The sequence below is a fragment of the Ursus arctos genome, unplaced genomic scaffold, assembly GCF_023065955.2.
Source record: "Ursus arctos isolate Adak ecotype North America unplaced genomic scaffold, UrsArc2.0 scaffold_31, whole genome shotgun sequence".
Classification (NCBI taxonomy): domain Eukaryota; kingdom Metazoa; phylum Chordata; class Mammalia; order Carnivora; family Ursidae; genus Ursus; species Ursus arctos.
Genome location: NW_026622997.1, coordinates 8,752,417 through 8,774,910, shown reverse-complemented (window position 1 = coordinate 8,774,910; position 22,494 = coordinate 8,752,417). Strand labels below are relative to the sequence as shown.

At 39.0% G+C, this 22,494-nt stretch overlaps 1 protein-coding gene and 1 long non-coding RNA gene across 12 annotated transcripts in view; one reads left to right on the top strand and one right to left on the bottom strand.

The window, feature by feature from the left end:
- PRPF4B (pre-mRNA processing factor 4B) overlaps positions 1 to 6,854 on the bottom strand; it is a 37,623-nt gene extending 30,769 nt beyond the window's left edge. For all 11 annotated transcript variants that reach the window (XR_006410941.3, XR_008956695.1, XR_008956696.1 and 8 more), the window contains exon 1: positions 6,655 to 6,854. Coding sequence is in view for 2 of the 11 variants with exons in the window: in XM_026511410.4 (XP_026367195.1) it covers positions 6,655 to 6,791 (137 nt within the window). In the remaining 9 variants the exon portion in view is untranslated. The remainder of the gene's footprint in view (positions 1 to 6,654) is intronic.
- Positions 6,855 to 6,900: 46 nt separating this feature from the next.
- Positions 6,901 to 18,451, top strand: LOC125283569 (uncharacterized). Its single transcript, XR_007191469.2, has 3 exons — positions 6,901 to 6,949; positions 9,405 to 10,050; positions 14,413 to 18,451. It is a non-coding gene; the product is annotated as an uncharacterized LOC125283569 (long non-coding RNA).
- Positions 18,452 to 22,494: the final 4,043 nt, after the last annotated feature.

Sequence of the window (22,494 nt, the reverse complement as noted above, 5' to 3'; positions counted from 1 at the left end):
TCTCCTTTAAAATCATTCTATACTAAAACATCACATCCCAGAATATGAGACTAACACCAGAGTTTAAATCATCTGGATTCAGACCATCACATTGTTTTTGGAGGAAGATATGGATTATTTTGTCCAAGTCCTTCAAGTTATGTGCTCCTGTACTTTTAGTAGATTTATTATTTGTGCCAAAGAACTAAGGAATTCAATTTTTTTTTTTTAACAGAAGGAAGGGGAGAGAGGGGAGAGAGGGGAGAGGGAGAGAAAGAATCTTAAGTAGGTTCCATACCCAGCGTGGAGCCAGACGCGGAGCTCAATCTCATGACCCTGAGATCATGACCTCAGCAAAAATCAAGAGTGAGACCCTTAACTGACTGAGCCACCCAGGTGCTCCGGAATTCAATTTAATATTTTTTTAAATCACTACACCTAATGTAGGCATTAAGAAAGGTAGCAGGAAAACAAAGATGTACAAGACCAGTATCTGCCACCCTCAAGGAAATTTTGGTCCAAAGGAAAAGAAAGTCATATGAAACACTGGAAGAATGCAATGACAAAGACACAAATAAGGGCATTATGGGAACACTGAAGGACCACCTAAAATCATTCCGAAAATGGTCAAGGAGATCACAGAAAAACCCAAAATATTTGTTAAGCAGAGAGGTTGAAAGGGGAGAAGGAATGTTTGACAAGGTACTGGATTATAAAATAAAGGCTAAAAATTTCCTAGAGAATGAATAAGAAATTGACCAGAAGGGAAAACACTACTTTAGATAGGGAAAAAAAAAAAAAGGTGACAAAAGGTACAATTATAAATAGCAAACTATAAGCAAATCAGTGTTGCCAGAGCATCAAACTTGTGAAGAAACTGGTCTAATGGTTAAGATCTCAAATGGACCAATTTCAGGAGATGAAAAGATATTGCAGGAGGTTCTGGGAGTGAGTGGTTGAGACAGAAGCTCACTGGGGTCAGAGGCCCAGGAACTGCAGGGTTGGGTTGCTAGACAGTGGTCTGTAAGGACACTGCCATTACAGCAGGAGTCAGAGAAGAGTCTGGTCCTCCGGCCAGGTCTCAGTCTTCAGTAAACTTAGAAGGGTTGGAGGAGGGAGGGGACATACCAGAGGTATGCTTGAAGTTGTTAGTTAGTAACAATGAGGTGGTGTGGAGAACATGAAGAACATACAAGTACTACATGGCAAGAACTTTAAATTTTTGTCAGACTGCCAATCTCCATTCTGGTACTGTGGACTGTGAGAAAGAAGAAAGTACTGAAGAAAGCTGCAGAGAAAGCTATATCTTCTGGTTGAGAGGTTTTGGTTTGGACTGACTTCTCTCTAACGGGGAACAGAGATGACAGAATAAATACAGCAGGGTTCTCTGGGTCATCAAATTTTCTCAAAGACTTAGAAAAAGAAAGTGTAATATCTTAATGTGAAAAAAACAAAAAACAAACCAACATGGTTCCATTATGGGGGGAGGGGAGGGGAAATCACAGATTTAAGTAGAAGACACAAAGACATTTCTTTTTTTTAAAAGTTTTTGAGAGAGACACGGAGGGAGCGTGAGCATGCGCGCATGAGCAGCGGGAGGGACAGCAGGAGGTGGAGAGGGAATCCTTAAACAGACTCCCCGATGAGCACGGAGCCCTACACAGGCTCGTCCCAGGACCCTGAGATCAGGACCTGAGCTGAAACCAAGAGTCAGACACTTAACCAACTGAGCCACCCAGGTGCCCCAATACAAAGACATTTCAATTTTGTTCCTTATATAGGCTATATTCTCATATAAGTAACCACATCCCTTCCCCTGAAATCTCCCATCACACAACCTAGAAAGTGGTGGTATATGTCTTTTTTTCCTGAAACTTGACTCACGGGGAAACGTGTGAGAAAAACTGAATTAGGCTAAATCAAGATACGGAGACAAGTATGGAGAACCTGTTTAAAGGATGACAATGATTTTCAGGTATATAAAATCTCAGTGCCCCAAGTACAAAATTCTAGTCAATAAGCTAAAACTCAAACTATCTAAAGATCCTCTAATGTGAACCAGTCTCCAGAGCCAGACTATCTGGGTTCAAATCCTGATTCCAATACTTACAAGTTGTGTAGCTTCAGGCAAATTTTAAGATCTCTGGTCTGCAGGCACCTCATCTACAAAATGGAGAAAATAGTCCTACCTCAAAGCAAGCTGTGAGGATTGCATGTTTGTTAACAGATGTTAGTAAGGCTCGTAATAGTGCCTAGCACAAACCAAGTCCCTCAAAAGTAAGAGATCATTCTTCCTCAGAGACTGGATAAATAGATTTACTCACCATGACACTGTGGAGCTGTCAGGGCTGATACTAAGAATGTTATTTTCAGTAACATGGTCAAAGAGCATGGATTAAGTCAAACTACCTTGTTCAAATGGTGTTTCCAACATGACACACCTAGTGTAACCTTAGGCAAGTCGCTCCTCCATGCCTCAGTTTCCTCAACGACGAACTGGGGAAATAACAGTTCTGATAGGCTTGTTGTAGCAATAAGTTCATATATAAAAGGCTACCACACAAAGTATTGACGAAATACTGTGTAAGTCTCCAGGATAAAGGAGACTAAGTTTCAAGGAAGCTAAGGGTCCTGCCTTCGGTCAAACACACATCAAGCTAGTGAGAAGGCTAGTATTACATTCCAAGTCAGTCAAGGGCTGTTCCATTTGACTGAAGATGCTTTGAATATGTCAGATCATATCACTACTCCGTGTGAAACTTGATTATTGCTTCCTATCACATTCAGAGTAAAAATAAAAATTGTTTACAATGCCCCATACTATCTGCCCAACATCCCCAACACATTGATCCTACTACCTTCCGCCCACACTCACTGTACTTCAGCCACCGCTCCCCTTAAACAATAGATAAACCCGTACCTCAGTGCCTTGGTACTTGTACTTGCTGTTTCTCCACCTGGAATACTTTCCCCAGACATATACATTGCTGGTTCCTTTCCCTAATCAGGTCTTTGCTTAAATTACTTTCTCAGTCAAGTTTTCCTCACCAATTCATTTTAATCACAACCCTCACCTTACCACCCACATACCCCTTTCTCTTTTTTTTTTCTCTAAAGAGAAAAAAATTGGTGCCATGACTTAATTCTTGTTTGTCTCTCCGTATTGTAACATATGCCCTATGAGAGCAAAATTTTTATTTATTTAGTTCACTGTTCTATCTCTAAGGCCTAGTAAACTTTCTAACCTATACTAAGCAGGTACTCAAAAAGTAATTTGTTGTGTCAATGAAATGATTTGTATAGAATAACACATAAAAATTATATTCACTAGACTATAGCTGGGCTTATACTGGCTATACTACACTCATCTCTTGACAGGAAACATTTTGTTTTTGCTCCGTTATATCTCCAGTGCCTCGCACAGTTCACACGCCTATCTAGTGAATGCAATACCCCGAAATGATTTAAATTTAATTACCTCCCTTCCCAAGAAAAATCTACTTTTTGAACCCTTTTCTAGTGCTTTCTACAATTTACAAGTCTTCAAGGAGTTGCAAATCAAAATTCTTAAGAATTTACCCACAGAGGAAGTAATTTCCTTCAAAAGAAAATCTACCTCCTAAAGCTTCTAAGAATCAGAAGCTACATCATTATGTCCAGAGTCACTTAAGAGTTATTTCCAGGAGTGACCCTAGTTTCTAATGTAACTTAATGAATGTTATCTGAAGAAATGACATTACTGATAAAGATGCTATAAGCACTTAGGGCCTATTAGTCTAACCTTAATAATTCTAGAGTTCTCCTACACTGCGGTTAGTAGACATTCACCCTCCCAAGTTGCTCTCTCAATGCAAATTCCATAGAAAATACCAATTGAAGTCTGACTAGGTAAATCAGGAAAACGTGAACTCAATGATTGGGTGGCATATTACACATAACAAGATTGTGTTAAAGCAGCTAATTAAGGTTCATCTTCAACAACTTTCTTCTAAAACTTTAGGGAAAGGTACCCTGATAAGAAACCTGACAGTCTTTTTGCATAGTTCACATTTACAATAAATACAGGTATTTAAGTTCCATATATGTAAATTTACATTTTAACATTTACGTTTTGCAATTTAACACTTTTGCAATGTACACATTTAGCAGGTCTACGTTTAAACCAACGTGGTCTACAACAAGTTTGTCATAAAACAGTACTTACTGAGAATTGAGTAATATCCTTCAAATCACAATATTTGGAAACGAAGCTGATTTGAAGTGCAGACTATATGGAAGTGTTAAGAGTGCTTTTACCATTTATTTTGTTAAATGCAATGTGTAGTTACATCCTTCAAATAAGGGTCTCTGGGCATCTGGCACAATGAAACAACTTTAAAATAAAGACTAATTACAAACCACTAGTGTTATTTTAACTTCCTCTTCAAATTTTTAAAAAAGATTACTCTTAATGACATCTTATTTGGGAGGAATTCAATGTATGCTCTGGAAACAGAGAATGGTGAGCAAAGTGAATGCCATTACTTCTTTACAAAGAAAGTAATTAAGCCGTTTCTCTGACAACTTCAACTACCTTAATACAGAATTAATGGAGATGTAAAAATAAGAATGGATTCAAAAGACCAACTAGTCTTAAAATGAACTCCTCCACCCATCCTTTTCTAGATCGGGTGTGGAAAATTAAGCTTCAAAGAATTAGAACCGTCACATCAAAAAAATGGACCTTTCTGGGACACTGGAAGTCAATAAAAAGGATTTCAAACCTTAAAGGCTATTTTTAAAAGGAGCCACATTGTATAGTGGGCGACTAGACAGTACAATAGTTAGGAGCAGGGCTCTGGAATTAGACTACCTGGGTTTAAATCCTGGGCCTGTCACTTAGTGTGACCTTGAGCAAGTTAACTTCTCTGTGCTTCAATTTGATCATTTGTAAAATATAGGAAATAACAGGATCTACCTTCATAGGGTCGTTATAAGGATAAAATATTTGTTCGGTGCTTTGAACAGTACCTGGTACTTGGTAAGTGCAAATAAGTGAATGCAGATAAAAATTTTAATGTTTAAAAGCCTCAAAGAGGCTAAGCTAAAGAGATGGACAAGTGCAAAATCCACTAAAAACCCTTCAGGGAACTTAAATACTCCATTTATACCAAGAGTTCTGTGGGGAGGCGAGGTGGAATTAAGGGCTATTTCTTTCAGGGGCATTCATATTGCAGAAGCATAAATAAATGCTAATTATTAAGTCTAGTATTTGAATATACATATAAAATATGACCCAAGCACTCCTCAAAATTAATCTGAACGGTCCCTGAAATCAAATAAATGGACACGATACTACAGAACGTTGAAGAGATTGCTAGAAAAAAACAGCTGCATAATATTTGTACTGTACTGGCATAAATACTGGAACATGCCACACTGTGAACTTGATGAGAAACAAAAAGAGATGAAGTCTAGCTAAAACTTTAGAATCCATCTGCTCTCTTCTAAGTCAAATTGTGAAGATAAAAGAGCAGCCTTCAAAAGCCCTTAATGAAAAACTTAATATAATTCTCTGAATAGAGCAAATGATTGAGAAGCCCAGAACTGAATGCACAGCAATGAAGTGCTGGGGCCCCTAGTAGTGAAAATCTCTCCTCTCAGTCGTTAGTTGCTGGGAGACTGTATCTACCTCTTAACTAAAATGGATTTTTAAAAAAATCAGATAATGCTGATGCACAAAACGATCGCTCTATGAATTGTTTTAAAATCCACTCTATTTTGGATTCTTGTTTGAGTTTTCCCAACAAGAACAGAAGAACAAAATACTGCTTTTATACAACAATTAGAATTTGCAGCATATACAAGTTATGTTTTCACTTGGCCGCATCGATTCTTACGTTAGCTTAATTATAGACATAAAGTGCTTGGGTTTGGAAGTAGCTACTACTACTTCCCCTTGTACTTCCAAAGAAGCCCTACAAACTCAGGCCAAAAACGTCAGGTCTCAAAACCAAGAACTTGATCTTACTTTGCCTCAAGTTTGCAAGTTGGCAAATAAGCTGCCAAAAGGCAGAGGGGGGAAATATATCGAATGATGCTGGAGTAAGAGCACAGGGGTGGGGAGATGAAGTACCCCGCTAGCGACAAACTGTTATATAGCTCTGGGATCGTCAGTGAGGGTGGCTCTAGCATCCCTTCTCCTCCCTGCTTTCAGGTCCTAAAACTGACACCGGCAGCAGGACGGCAAGAAGTCTTACGACTTACAAAGTCTTATGGCTTGCCCCCCTCCCACCACTGCTCCTTGGGTGCCCAACACCGATGCCACTGAGAGCTGCAGCTAGGGAGCTCCGCTCGGTCCCAGAGGGAGGAATACGAAGGCGCGACCGCACAGTCGCGGCAGCCACCTCGCGCACGGGACCTGTAGAGGCCGCTCGCGCGTACGCCTCCCAGGGCAACGACGCGCGGCAGGCCGCGGCCGCCTTCGACCCAACAGCCACGGCCTCCGGGAGAGCGAAGCTCGAAGGCCGCACTCCCCCTACGCCTCCCGCCCAGCAACGTATCGCGCGGGGAAAGGCAAAGTTTGGCTCCCGCCGTTAGGCCTGAACTTTCCCGCCCGCCCGTGCAGGTCTCCGCGGTTTCCCACTCGGCAGTCTCCTGGGCGCCGGCCTTCCGCACCGCTCAGAGACTACTTACTCTGGCTGTTCCCGCAGCGACAGAGTCTCCGCGGCGGCCATCTTGAACTTCCTGACTCCTCCGCGGCGGTGGCGGCGGCTTCCCGGACGGCAGAAGCTAGTGGAAGTGGAGGAAGAGGGAGCAGAGCCGTCGCGCATGTGCTAACCGCGTAGGGAACCGTGGAGCTCTGAGTCCGGTCTAAGAATCCGGATATAGAAGTGCATCCGGGGACAGGGCGCGCGAGCGCCATGACGCAACTTCCGGGACGGGGGTTGGGAGTGAGGAGGTATAGGCGGCATCTGCTGAGGGTTTAGGGGTGAGTGATTTAGGCTTACCCGCTAGTCAGTGTTGGCACCGAATATTTGGTTCTGAAAACTTGCTAGGGAAGGGACAGAGGGAGTCGGATAACGGTATTCTGTGTGCGGTTCCGAGAACTAGTTTTCACTGAGGGGCCCACAAGTTGAGTTAATTCTCCAACTAGGGCAAACAAGATGATTTGCTGCTGGGCTGTGTGGGAGGCATAGTAAATGCCTTATTACTGGCTAGATAACCCAATGTGAAGTAGCATTAAGGGAAAGTTTGTAGAAAGACATTTTGAGAATACTGGGAAGTTAGGACTGTATCTAGAACGTAAATGTCTTTTAATATGGAGTTATTATTAATACATTTATTTGAAACTTTTGCATTTCCTTTCAGCTTTTGCTTAATTTAGGGGTATTGATTCAGGAGTCGTTAGGTTCGCTGGTTCAGTAATATTTTTGGTCCAAATCACTTTATGTGATTTTGTTTTTCTATAATGAATTCTATAGTAATCGATTAAATGAAATATTTTATGAGAAAATATTTACTGGCTCTTGGAGAGCTTTTAACACTACGTAGGTTTCTTTGTATTCTTTCAAAAATATCTTTCTTTATACTTTGGAACCTGAAATCAGGGTGACGATCGCTTTCATTCTTGTAATCAACTGAGTTTGGTTTCACCATAGAAATTTGACCTCAGAATATCTGGGCTTGTTACATATCTTGGTTTTCAGAGGGGAAAATATACAAATATTCTTACACAATGAGTCCTTCGTTGGCTTAATCCTAAACGTGTTTAAAATGTTAAACGTTTTGTGGCGCCTGGGTGGCACAGCAGTTAGGCGTCTGCCTTCCGCTCAGGGCGTGATCCTGGCGTTATGGGATCCAGCCCCACATCAGGCTCCTCTGCTAGGAGCCTGCTTCTTCCTCCCCTACTCCCCCTGCTTGTGTTCCCTCTCTCGCTGGCTGTCTCTCTCTGTCAAATAAATAAATAAAATCTTAAAAAAAAATGTTAAACGTTTTACTTTCGTGGACTCTATTATATGGAACACTAATCCTTGGATAATTACTTATTTTTGTGGATTCCCTCTCCTCCCCGAACTCCACTATAGCATTTCTTTCTATGGTTTTTAATTTTCTTTGCGAAGGATTTTTCTCTTTCTCCTTAACAATGAGATTCAGGTATAATAACTTGGAAGACTTTTTTCATAGGAAAAAGTTTTCAGAAATATGTTAAAGATGGTTTATATCTTCAACCATATATCTATTTATGTACTAATAGTGTGTAGGTTGGGATTTCAGAGTTCTGTTTTCTGCCTCTAGATTCTCATCCCTATATATCTTTTCAAAAGTAGTGTGAATTCAGTCTTATATTTATGGTTTATTATATTCTCTGCCTCACCCCCCATGAAGGCAAGGCCATGTGTTATTGTATCCAGATTGGCTCAAATGTTATTAAAATTAAAAAAAATTTAAAAATAAATTTTAAAATTAAAATAAACATAGTGTATATGTGCAAACCTATTACAGATTTATTCTTGGAAATAAGTGCAAACCTGTAACATCTCATCTTGGATATAAAGTAGAATATACATTAAGGCAAAAGAAGCCTAGCACACTGGCACCAGGAGGTAAGGTAACTTAGGATGACTCAGTTCCTAAGTGCCAAGCCAGGATATGAAATGAAATCTAACTCCCGTCTGTGCTCTGTCCTTACCCTGCTACTTCCCACAGAAATGCCATTTGTTTAGCATCTACTTGTTGAGCCACCCACCCACACAAGTCTTTGATATTCAAATGTGTTTTGAGTTAAAGGTAATGGAAAGAGCACTGGAAGAGCATCCAGATTATACTCTATTTTCTTTGGATCCAAAGGCTGTATAGTCTCTTCCTTATTGCTGAGTAGCTTATTGCTGAGAGCTCATAGGCAAATCTCAACTTCCTCAACCACAGTATTATCTCCCTTGTCACCTCTGCTGTAGGATTCTAAAAAATTTCTTAATTGAAGTGTAATTGACATGCAATGTTTTATTAGTTTCAAATGTATAACAGTGATTTGACAATGCCCACCATGCTGTACGAGTGTGGGTAAGAATAGGTGGGGAGAACAGACGCTAAGCTCTTCATGTTTGACTGGCTCATATTTAGACTTGGGCAAATCCTTCAAATTTTTAAAAAAGAACATAGTAAAAACGAAAACAAAACACTTCAGAAAATGATGCTGGCAAACTTTAAGATTTTCTCACCAACTCGCTTTCCCTTGCACGGTTACTACCAGTTTGGACCGCACTAGGAGGGATTTGTCAAGGATTCACCCAAAACTGTGTTGCAGTTTTGGAAGAATGGGGTTTAGGGAAGGCGGAGTTAAAATTAAGGCAACCATCACTTACTACTTTAATTAAAGTCAGCAAACATTGATTGAGAGACAAACTTAAGTCCAAGTTTTCACTCTTCCGCTTTTCCTCCCACAGTTCACAAACCGGCACACCGAAAAGGTGCATACACAGCTATACCCGGTCCGCGCGGGAGTGACAGCGTAGCGGCTGAATCCACCGGCCGGAAGTCCCCGAAGAGGCGGGGCCTCACCGAGCACGCGCTTCCCGACCTTAGGCGCTCTCTCCGCGCGCCCCAGGAAGCGCGCGCGTGCGTGCGTACGTGCGTGCGTGCGTGCGTGCGTGCGTGTGTGTGTGCGCGCCTGGTGAAAGGGGTGGGAGTGCTTGAGGGGGGCACCGGCCCGCGGTCCCCGGCAGTTCCCGCCCTGTAGCTGTGGCTCTAGGCTGAGAGCCGATTTTCTCTAACAGCGCCTTTTCGTCGCGCCTGGAGGAGCCGCCCAGCCTCTGCGTTTCCTCCCTCGGGCGCTGAGTCTGCGCTCTTTTTCCCTTGTCAGCCTCGCGGCTCTTGCCACCTTTCGATCCGAGGCGGTTTTCCGGAGCCGCGGGGCCGGCCGGACTAGTCAATAGATCCGAAAGCCGCGGCCTGGGGCTCCGGGGACCTGGCACGCTTTGCTGACTCCCGCGAAAGCCAAATTCAAAAAAAGCGGACGTTGACTCTGGTTTGCAGGCAGGGAGCGTAAAACCCACAACGCTTGGAGCCCCACTACCAAACAATACCAAAAAGGTATTTTGGCCCGGAATCAAGGTTTTCGGAACAAGCACGCAGTTTTTTTCTTTCTCTTTCTTTTTCCCCATCTTTGCTTCCTTTTAAGTATTATTATTTTCGTGCAAGATACACACTCCAGGGGTAGTTCGAAAGTGCTTTTGAATTATATTCCTCCTATGGAAAGAGATTATTACGTTTGGACCACCTAAACTACACAGTCATCAATCCCGATATGCTCGTAATTGGCTTATCTTAACGGAGGCTACAAACAAAGAGTATCATAAAATCCTTTGAAGAAAACTACTGGTCCATGGAGAGTTCTCAGATGTCAGTTAAAAGAATATAGATCGCCTTTTCCATAATACTCAAGGTTTTATCTAGTTTAGATCTAGACTTCGAATCCGTAGCTGGGAATACACTGGAGACTGAATTTTCTTTTATCACTAAACTAAAACTTTTACTTTTGTTCCATGAAATTTAGTTTTTTGTTGTTTTAAAAACAGTTCTGATCCATTCATAAAAATCTGGAAAGTACAAAAAGCAAAAGAAAACAAAACCAAACCACCCAGAGTTCTGTTGTCCAAACTGAACCAACATTAATGTATTGGCTTATTTTGACCTATTTCCAAATGAAATTAGTTTTCTTGTACTCATGAGTATAATGCGATAGTTGGCTTTTTCATGTAACACACCCACCTATTTTTGCATAATTCTAGTTTCAGTAAACATTTTTATAACTAGGTGATGTCTCCTTTTTCCTTTGTTGGTGGATGTGTATGTCATTTCAGTTTTGCACTATTATATATGACTATGATGAAGCAATATTTAGAATAGTATTTAGAACATGACCATTCGAGGGGAATTAACCTGGGCTTCACCACTCTTCTGGTAACTTTAAAAAAATTTTTAATTTACTTTGTCTTATACAGCAATTCCAGCTGTCCAGTGGTTGCTGCTTGCATGATAGATCATTGTGGTAGTGTCTCCTATAGACAGCACATAGTTGGATCTTATATTTTTAGTCTTATCTGATGACCTCTGCCTTTTGATTAGAATGCTTAATTCATTTGCATTCAATGTTATTGGTGAAGTTGGATTTATGTCTGCCATGTTTCTTTGTTCCCCATATGTCTAATGTGTTTTTGGTTCCTCTGTCCCTCTTTTACTGCTTTATTTTGCAGCAGGTGAATATTTCCTAATGATTTTTTCTCTTCCTTTTTTTTGTAATTGAAGTATAATTAACATACAGTATTGTATTTGTTTCAGACATACTACATAATTATTCAGCAATTCTCTACATTACTCAGTGTTCATCACCATAAGTGTACTCTTAATCCCCTTGATTTGTTTCACCCATCTATCCACCGCCCTTCTGGCAATCATCAGTTTTTCTATTTAAGGGTCTATTTTTTTCTTTGTCTCTTTTTTCTTTATTTGTTTTGTTTCTTAAATTTTGTATATGAATGAAATCATATGGTATTTGTCTTTGTCTGTCTGACTTATTTCACTTAGTATTATATCCTCTAGGTCCCTTCATGTTGTTGCAAATTGCAAGATCTCATCCTTTTATATGGCTGAATAGTATTCCATTGTATATATGTACCACGTTGTCTTTATTCATCTATGGATGGACACTTGCATTGCTTCCATATCTTGGCTATTGCAAATAATGCATAGGGGTGCATATATCTTTTTTTTTTAAAAGATGTATTTATTTTAGAGAGAGAGAAAAAGAGAAAGCATGCATGTGGGGGGAGGGGCAGAAGGAGAGAGTCTTCAAGCAGACTCCCTGCTGAGTGTGGAGCCTGATGCTAGGCTTGATCTCACCACCCATGAGATCATGACCTGAGCTGAAACCAAGAGTTGGACGCTTAACTGACTGAGCCACCCAGGCGCCCCTCCATATATCTTTTTAAATTAGTGTTTTAATTTTCTTTGGATACATACTTGGTAGTGGAATTACTGGATCATTCTATTTATAATTTTTAATCTTAAGAGGAACCTCCATAATGTTTTCTACAGTGGATGCAACAATATACATCCTCACCAGCAATGTACAGAGGTTTCTTTTCTCCACATCCTTGCCAACACTTACTATTTCTTGTCTTTTTGATACTAGCCATTCTAACAGGTGTAAGGTGATATCTCATTGTGGTTTTGATTTGCATTTATGTAGCGATTACTGACGTTGAGTATCTTTTCATGTATCGGCCATTTGAGTGTCTTTTTTGGAAAAATATTCAGGTGCTCTGCCCATTTTTAATCAGATTGTTTGTTTTTTGGTGTTGAGTTGTATGAGTTCTTTATATATTTTGGATATTAAGTCCTTATCAGAAATATCATTTGCAAATATCTTCTCCCATTCACTAGGTTGCCTTGTCATTTTGTTGATTGTTTCCTTTGCCATGCAAAAGCTGTTTCTTTTGGTATAGTCTCAGTAGTTTTATTTTACTTTTATTTCTGTTGCCTAAAGAGACATATTTAGCAAAATTTTGTAATGGCCGATGTCAAAGAAATTATTGCCTATGTTTTCTTCTAGAAGTTTTATGGCTTCATGTCTCACATTTAGGTCTTTAATCCATTCTGAGTTTATTTTTGTGTGTAGTGTAAGAGAGTCCAGTTTCATTCTTTTTCCTGTGCAGTTTTCCCCAGCACCATTTGTTAAAGGGACTGTCTTTTCTCCACGGTATATTCTTGTCTCCTTTGTCATAGATTAATTTATGATATAAGCATGAGTTTATTTCTGGGCTCTCTATTTTGTTTTATTGATCTATATGTCTATTTTTGTGATAGTTCCATACTGCTTTGATTACATAGCTCTGTAGTATAACTTGAAATTCTGAACTGATGATACCTCCAGCTTTGTTCTTCTTTCTCAAGGTTGCTGTGGCTATTCGGGATCATTTGTGTTTCCACACAGGTGTTAGTATGATTTGTTCCAGTTCTGTGAAAAATACTGTTGGTATTTTGTTAGGGATTGTATTGAGTCTATAGATTGCTTTGGGTAGTATGAATATTTTAACAGTATTGGTTCTTACAGTCCATAAGCATGGAATACCCTTATTTTTATTTGTGGCATCTTTAATTTCGTTCATCAGTGTTTTTTAGTTTTCAGAGTACAAGTCTTTCACCTCCTTGGCTAGGTTTATTAATAGGTTTTTTTTTTCACTTTTTTAAAGCATTTTTTTTAGTGGTTGCTCTAGGGCTTACCATAAACATCTTAATTTTCTAGACTCAGCTTTAGATTTATGCTAACTTAATTCCAATGAGATTAAAAACCTCACTCTAATGTGGTTTTATTCCATATCGCCCTCTTTTTTTGTGTGTGGCAGAATTGTTATACATATTGTATATATAGATGTTACGAACCCAACAATACTTGTTATAATGATTACTTTATATCTTTTAAAGAAGCTGAAAGGAGAGCAAGTACATATTTATAGCTTTTGTTATATTGACCTTGACTTTTTTTTTTAAGATTTTATTTTTAAGTTACCTCTACCCAGCTTGGGGCTCAAACTTAACAACTCCAAGATCAAGAGTCACACGCTCTACCAACTGAGCCAACCAGGCACCCCTGACCTTGACCTTCTTATTTATGATTTCTGGTTCTCTTCATTTCTTGTCCTTCTGAGTTCATGTTACCATTTGGAGTAATTTCTTTAGCCCAGTACAGCTTTGCTCCTACCCACCTCCTTTAGCAAATATGTTATATTTCCATGTGTTATAGGCTCAACAATACATTATGATTTACTTTTTCATTAAATTCATTTCATTCATTCAATAAATTTCATTTCACTAAAATTTTTAAAATTTAATAAATCTGCCTAGAATTTAAAGTACTTTGTATTTAAAAATTTTTTAATTGCACCAATTTTTGAAATAGACATCTGTATGTACTGTATGCTATGCTCTCAATAGGCTATGTTCTTCTTTGGCTATGTTCTTAGGTAGGTAAATGGATAAAGAAACTGTGGTACATCCATACAATGGAATACTACTGAAATGAAACTAGTGATAGAAAGAAATGAACTATGAAGCCATGAAAAGACATGAAAGAATCTTACGTGCACATTGCTAAGTGTGCTAAGTGAAAGAAGTCTTAGTATGTGAAAGAAGTCATAGCATAGTATGATACTATAGTGATGGATACACATCATTATACGTTTGTCCATACCTATAAGAATGTACACCACTGAGAGTGAAGCCTAATGTAAACTATGGACTTTAGTTAGTAATAATTCATCAATATTGGTTCATTAATTGTAAAGACTGTACCACACCAATGCAAGATGTTAATAATAGGGGAAACTGAGGGTGGGTGTGAAGAGAGAACACAGTAGTCCTCCCTGCCCCCATTCATGGTTTCACTTTCTACAGTTTCAGGTACCTGTGGTCAGTCATGGTTCAGAAACAGACGATCCTCCTTCTGATGTATCTTCAAAAGGTCAGTAGTAACCTAGCACTATGTCACAATGCCTACATCATTCACTCATCACATGGATATTTGATCATCAAACATCATCACAAGAAGAAGGGTGAGTACAATACAATAAGATATTTTGAGAGAGAGACCACATTCACATAGCTTTTATTATAGTTATTGTTAATTTCTTACTGTGTCTAATTTATTAATTAAATTTTACCATAGGTATGTATGTATGTGTAGGAAAAAAACAGTATATTCAGGGTTCAGTACTATCTGAGGTTACAGGCATCCACTGTTGGTCTTGGAATGTATTCTTTGCAGGTAAGGAGAGACTACTGTATATGGTGAAACCGTACTTTCTGTTCAATTTTTCTGTAATTCTAAAATGCTCTAAAAAATAAATCCATTAAAAAAAAAAACAACCCAGCTAGCAAATGGTGAGGTAGACCTGTATATGTTATAAGTGTATCATTGGGTTAGTGGGTAGAATCACAGATAACTAGATGTCATTTCAGCAACATTATTCCCTTCACATTCATAATAGATTATTTTTAAAAGATTTTATTTGTTTATTTATTTGAGAGCAAAAGAAGAGCAGGGGAGGGGAGAGGGAGAAGGAGAGAATCTCAAGCAGACTCTGCACTGAGTGCAGAGCCCAACAGGGGGCTCAATCTCATGACTCTGAGATCATGACCTGAGCTGAAATCAAAGAGTTCGACGCTTAATGGACTGAGCCACATGATAGATTATTTTTTAAATTTTATGCCTTGTAGTGAAGATTTAACATTAGCCCTTTTGTATGTTAATTATATCTCAACAAATCTGTGAGAACAAAAGAATTTAACACCAGTCTTTTAAAATGCCTTACCATACATTCGTTGCTTTGTTTTTTTAATTTGTAGGTCTGTGTTGTTAAATTAATGAATTAAAATTTAAATTCTAGTAAATTTCATGTGATCCTGACACTTATCAGAGGACACATAATGCCCAATCCTTTTTCTTCCCTAGGGAAGGATTTTGAAGCTCAAGTTGCAACTGGTTGAAATACTTTCATTAGATATAAGGTGTAAGCTTTGCCCGTTTACCAGCAGCACAAAGAAAAACCTCAAGAACCACATTTTAATTTTCTTCTAGAGAATAGGTGGCATTACTGTTTTGAACTAGAAATGAATTTTGACTCAGATGAAATATCAACAATTTCAGAGTGTAGATTAGTCAGAAAACAAAGAAAACTTGAGAAAGAGACCTTTTCTGTTATCAATGTAGAGTACACCCAAACCTGAATTCTGTGTGCAGATTCTAACCCCAGGTGGTCAGAACAACAGTCCTCATGTACCCCACACACGTGAAGCAAGCACACTGTTTGCAGAAGCTGGACAATTCCTGCTTAAGGGCTTTTCTGTCTTGTGGCTAATATCCTCTGAGCTAAAATCAGGTTGGAAAGATAAAAGACCTAGTCTGAGTGCTTTACAACTGTTGGTTTATGATGAGTCTATAGTATACTATCTCAAAACCTTGGTACACTTAAGTGTCCAAAGTAGTTTCAAAACAGAGAATTAGTAAAAGGCAGAAAAGAAGGAAGAAATGACAAGAGTTCACCTGTTAAAATGTTATGATGAAAGAAGCATTCTATGTAGCCTGATATCTTAGACTGAAGTTGTACTTACACTGTGAATGTCAAAAGAGACTTTTTGGATTTGTACATTTCTATTTTAATTGACAAAAGACTGAATAGAACTCAAAGGGAAGACACTTAAAATTTCACATGCTAGTAAGAGTGCTAGATATGGAAAAAGTTTTCTTAACACAAAAGGATTGGGGGGGGGTTGCATAGGAATCAGTTACCAAGAAAAGAAATCAGTCATCATAGTATTTTTTAGTGTCCAGAATGTTTAGCTTTCTGTGAAGCGGAGCATGTAAGTAATCTTGGGAGACTTCTCATTATGATAACCTATTTAAATCTGCACAGTAATTTTACTGGTAAGTTTAGAACATTTCTTTTTGTTGTTGCTGTTCTTATTTATCTTGGATGATATTTGGCAAATTGTATTTTAGACATGAACAGTCATGGCACCTGCCTGTCTTAGTGCAACTGTATGATTAGCCACTTGTCGTTTGCATAATTTCAGGCAGTTTGATACAATTAGGTATAATCAAAGTACGTGGGAGTAGAAAATGATTTTCTAGTGTATGTATTACACTGTCTCCTTTTAATCTATGTTTGTATATATGTCCCTGATTTTGTAGAGTTAAAGACATATCTCAATAGAGTTACAGTCTGTTTATAGTGAATTAAAACTGGTGAAGAATCCAAGAATTGCTTGTATAGTTTGGTGCCACTGCCTTGATTTGTACTAAGGTGCCAGCAGTTTTTCCACCTTTGATTTTGTGCCATCAGTACAATGTCAGCACAGCCAAAAGCAAACAGCATCTTGGTATCAGGTATTCCTTGATTTTTGAAAGTTTGCATTAAGCCACCTTGCATTTATGAAAAAACCTAGGTTCTATTCTTTCCTTACTAACCGAAAAAAAGCCATAGAGGATTTCCACTTTTATGTAAAGCAAAAATAGTGGTCAGCATCTGTTTTGCAGCGAGCAGTTTAGAGGCTGTGCACCCCAAGTAGGAAGGGTAGCACCGCCAAGCCCTTTCTCCAGGAACTACACTGACCATCTCTCTGCAGAGCCGCTATAGCTTTGAACTGTGTCTGTGAGCACCTGTGCTGTATCTCAATTTATTTTGTGCACCCATTAGCAAGATGTGTTGTAAAGCATCAGAAAAGGCTAAGAGGGTTTTATTGGGTCTGGGAACGCTTAAAACATTTTTTTTTTAATTAATGGTAATCACTTCTGCTTGCCCCATTTTGCCTAATGGAAGGTTTCATAGGAACGTTCTGCTTTCAGATAATGAGGGAAACCTGTATTATGAAAGTAGTTTTGACATTGTCAACCCCACAGAAAACTTTTGGGAACCCTTAATGATTCATGGACCATACTTTGAGAACTACAATGGTAGTTAGAAAAGTTAATCAAATAGACAAAACAGGAAAGGATTACTTTTGCCATTACTGTTAAGCAGAACACTGTGTACTGGTTGCCAATGCCAGGAGAAGACTCCAACTATATGGAGCATAACAAAGCTCATCATTCTGCCAGCCACCAGGAATAGAAGTCCAAACACTTCTGCCTGCTGCATCTTAGTATCAGAGTCGCCAAGGAAAACACAACACAGTCAAGCACTGGATGGAACAATCCTTTGATTCACGTATAGAAGAGGCAGAACAAGATCAGCTTTAATAGTGTGCTTTGGTTCTGCCTGGCCAGTGGGTCCCCTGGCAGCCAATGCAGGACAAATGGCCTGCACCAACCCCTCGTGTGCTGCGGGAGAAGGACACTGACACCTCCCCTGTGGAGACGGAAATACTGAAAGCTGGGGGCATGTCTGAGGGCCTTTGAGGTGCCCACTTCAGCAGAACAAAGGAGCACACACTGAGCCTGAAACAGAGGTATATATTCCTACACAAGGTGCTAAGATCAACACAGGCTATGTGGACTCTTTGCCTTGGTAAGGAAATGTTCCCGCCCAAGGCCTGTTCTTATGTGGCTGAGTGGGGTGGAAGGACTGTGGGCATGAGACGCCTTCCCAATGCTTATGTCTTCCCTGCTGCTTCTCTTTAGTAGTCTATGCTATGTGCTTTACTTTATTTTCTGTTAAATCATTTTGCTTTAATGTATTCTGTAATGTTTTCTTGTTGAAATTATTATAAAATGTAATTATATAGATGTTTGCGGGGTGCCTGAGTGGCACAGCGGTTAAGCGTCTGCCTTCGGCTCAGGGCGTGATCCCGGCGTTGTGGGATCAAGCCCCACATCAGGCTCCTCTGCTATGAGCCTGCTTCTTCCTCTCCCACTCCCCCTGCTTGTGTTCCCTCTCTCGCTGGCTGTCTCTATCTCTGTCGAATAAATAAATAAAAAAAAATCTTTAAAAAAAATTATATAGATGTTTGCTTTTAAACTTTTTAAATTAGTAGGGGACTAGGCATAATTTAAAATTTATAACCTAATAGCTGTGAATCCAAAGTAGTGAAGAAATGCTAGGTAGCTACGAAGTACAAATGTCCTCGAGACCAAGGAAACCATAAAATCAAAGCTTCTGGGACATATGCCATTTTTATACATTGGGGAAGCATGTTGTCAATTTCTGTCACTGCTTCTTCAAGTTGTTTTCTGTCTATTTATAGCCTTCTGCTACTCCAACAAACTATTTAGAATAGATACTGCCTCCTTTTACTGCTTATTAAACTGATGACTGACATTCTGTTGTAGATTTTTAGTAGAAAATCTGATTCTTACTGGTAGAGAGTCTGACAGATTATCGGTGAAGAGATCTGCTACAGAATTGGATTATTCCTACAAGGGAACTGTTTTTGTACTTTCCCTGTATCTTGAAGGAGATACTGGCTACCTGACTCTCCCTTTTCACTTGAGAGCTCCTTCCTCTTTTTGTAGCAACTTTGGTGTTCTCTGTGGAAGGAAGTCCACTCTTTCTTTTGGTTGGTTGATTGGCACTGCCCCAAGTTTTAAATCCTAGATAGTATTTTTGGGAAAATTGGAATTGCTTTGTATTAAGTGTCCTAATATGTACAAAGATTAACTATTGGGACTACACCAAAATAAGAAGCTTTTGCACAGCAAAGGAAACCATCAACAAAATGAAAAGGCATCCTACTGAATAAGAGAAGGTACTTACAAATGATATATTCAGTAAGGGGTTAATATTCAAAATATATAAATAACTTCTACAACTCGATATCAAATAATCTCATTAAAAGTAGTCAGAGGACATGGATAGACATTTTTCGAAAGAAGACATGCAGATGGCTATCAGATACATGAAAACATGCTCAACATCACTAATCGTCAAGGAAATGCAAATCAAAACCACAATGAGATATCACCTTGCGTCAGTCAAAATAGGTATTATCAAAAAGACAAGAAATAAATGTTGGCAAGGATGTGGAAATAAAGGAACCCTTGTGCACTGTTTATGGGAGGATAAATTGATACAACCACTGTGGAAAACAGTATGAAGGTTCCTAAAAAATTAAAAATAGAAGTATCATACAACCTAATAATCCACTACTGGATATTTACCCAAAGAAAAAATCCCACTAATTCAAAAAGATATGTGCACCTTTATGTTCAGTGCAACATTATTTACAATAGCTAAGATATGGAAGCAACCCAAGTGTCCATCAGTAGATGAATGGCTAAAGATGGTACGGTATGTCTATACACAAGGAAATAATACTCAACCATAAAAAATGAGATCTTGCCATTGTGACAACATGGGTAGACCTAGAGGGTATTATGCAAGTGAAATAAGTCAGACAGAGAAAAACTTTGTTTTTCATATGTTTACCATATGATTTCCCTTATATGGAGAATCTATAAAATGAACAAACAAATGGAAATAGACTCATAAATGCAGAGAACAAACTAGTGGTTGCCAGAGGAGGGGACTGGAGGGAAGGGCTGAATAGGTAAAGGGGATTAAGAGGTACAAACTTTCAGTTATAAATACGTCACAGAGATGAAAAGTACCTAGATCTCATGACCCGTGATATTACAACTTGAGCTGAAACCAAGAGTTGGACGTCCAACCAACTGAGCCACCCAGGAGCCCCTAAAATAAATAAATCTTAAAAAAAAAATAAAACTTAGGTAGAATCAGTGAAGGAGGGCAAAACTCGATGGATGAAATTCAAATTTTTTTTTTTTATTTATATATTCTGTATTACTGTTTTAAAAATGGAACTTGAGGGGCGCCTGGGTGGCTTGGGCCCCTGGATGGCTCAGCTACTAAGCGTCTGCCTTCGGCTCAGGTCATGATCCCAGGGTCCTGGGATCGAGCCCCACACCGGGCTCCCTGCTCAGCAGGAAGCCTGCTTCTCCCTCTCACACTCTCCTTGCTTGTGTTCCCTCTCTCGCTGTCTCTCTCTGTCAAATAGATAAATAAAATCTTTTTAAAAAATAAAATAAAAATAAAAATGGAACTTGAATTTGGAAATAGAGGAGTATAGAGCCCCTCCCTAGTTATATACTCTCTTGCCTTTTAATCAGTATATTTTATGAATAATTTGATAATTCTGAGACCTATGAAAATGAAGAGATTCAGAGCCTGTTGTTTTTCACTTTATTGATACTAACATATTTTAGACGGTTTTTTTTTTTAAGATTTTTTTATTTTTGTATTTGACAGAGAGAGAGATAGCCAGCGAGAGAGGGAACACAAGCAGGGGAGTGGGAGAGGAAGAAGCAGGCTTCCAGCGGATGAGCCTGATGCGGGGCTCGATCCCAGAACATCGGGATCACGCCCTGAGCTGAAGGCAGATGCTTAACGACTGAGCCACCCAGGTGCCCCATTTTAGAAGGTTTTGAAATTCTTATTATAATAGTTACTTTTTAGATACTCATATATACACTTGACACCATAATATGTGTCTCTCCAAATCTTTTAGTTGACTTCTTGGCTTTCTTATAACATTTTTCAACCCTTTTTATGTAATTAATTTTTGTTTGGATTAGTTCTTCTCTCTTTGGAAAACCTTGCATAGAAGGAAGACAGACCCCACCCAGAATTTGGTTCTGATGTTGAGATTGAGGACAGCACAAATACACCCACCAAGCAGGTATAGAAAAGTTTATGCACACAGTGAGGCTTTCTGGGGAGAATATAGCTAGCTCCTAACCTGGTTAGAAAATGGCTTGAGAGAGCAGGGAAAGAAGACAGACTTGGGGTTATCCTGGTGGCTAAGGGGTGGAGTTCCCATTCCAGGTTCCAGGCTGGTGTGGTCTGAATTTACACCAAAGTAGGGGACATTTGGAATTTATCATCTTGCTCAGATGTGGGACAAGGAGGATAGGGAATGTCAGGCTTGAAAGCTATAAATAGTCAAACATCAAAATCAGCATCAGACTCTATGCTGAATCGATCTTTCTAACCACTTTTTGTGAATAATTTTGAAAAATCTGCTTTTACTAGCATTTTCCAGAATAATAATAATGTAATGATGATAGGAAACACTTATACTTGTATGTACTAGACACTGTAATGAGTGCTTTAAACAATAGTTCATTTAACCTTCATAATAAATCTATGCAGTAGGCAATATTGTCTTCAGTCTACAGATTAAAAATCTGCAGAACAAAGAGGTTAGGTAATTTTTCCAAGTTCACATAGCCAGTAAGTTGGCAGAGACAGGATTTAAAAACAAGTTTTTTAAGACATACTGCATTTAATTCTCTTTTCTTTCTGTTCTTTTGCAGTGGCCACTGATATTCCATGGTAATTAAAGGGGTTTTGAGAATAATGAGGTGTTTTGAATCACTTCCAGTTTTTCTGTATGAATTAGAGCAACTTTTGGGTCCTAGGAATTACTCTTCCAAGGGAACCTATATTCTATGTCACTGAAAAACTTAGCAGTGTACCATTCCTATTGAATGGTCTAGCACAGCTATAATTTTGTCACGTTTCCACTTTGTGTTAGGATTTTATACATATCTCTTTTAATTTTAAAAATATATTTAGGGGCGTCTGGGTGGCACAGTCAGTTGAGCGTCTGACTCTTGATTTTGGCTCAGGTCATGATCTCAGGGTTGTGAGATCCAGTACCGTGTCCGGCTCCACGCTCAGTGCAGTGTTCTTGGAACTCTCTCTCCCTCTGCCCCTCCTCCCCTCCCTCTCTAATAAATAAATAAATCTTTAAAAAAGAAACACGGGAGAAGCAATACAACTACTCACTTCTTTAATTAATTTGTACTATCCTTGAGTTGGTAATTTATGGAGGAAAAAAACTGGTATGATCTTTTATCTCCTTAGTTATGTGATTTTCTTACAGATCCTCTTTCTGTTCTTTTAAATGTTTAACTGCTGTCTAAATATCACTCTTGGGAAGTTTGTTACTTTTAGCTCTGTGATTTCAGACATAATATTTGATAAGAAAAGTGGCTGATAATAGCTTTTAGGTATATAT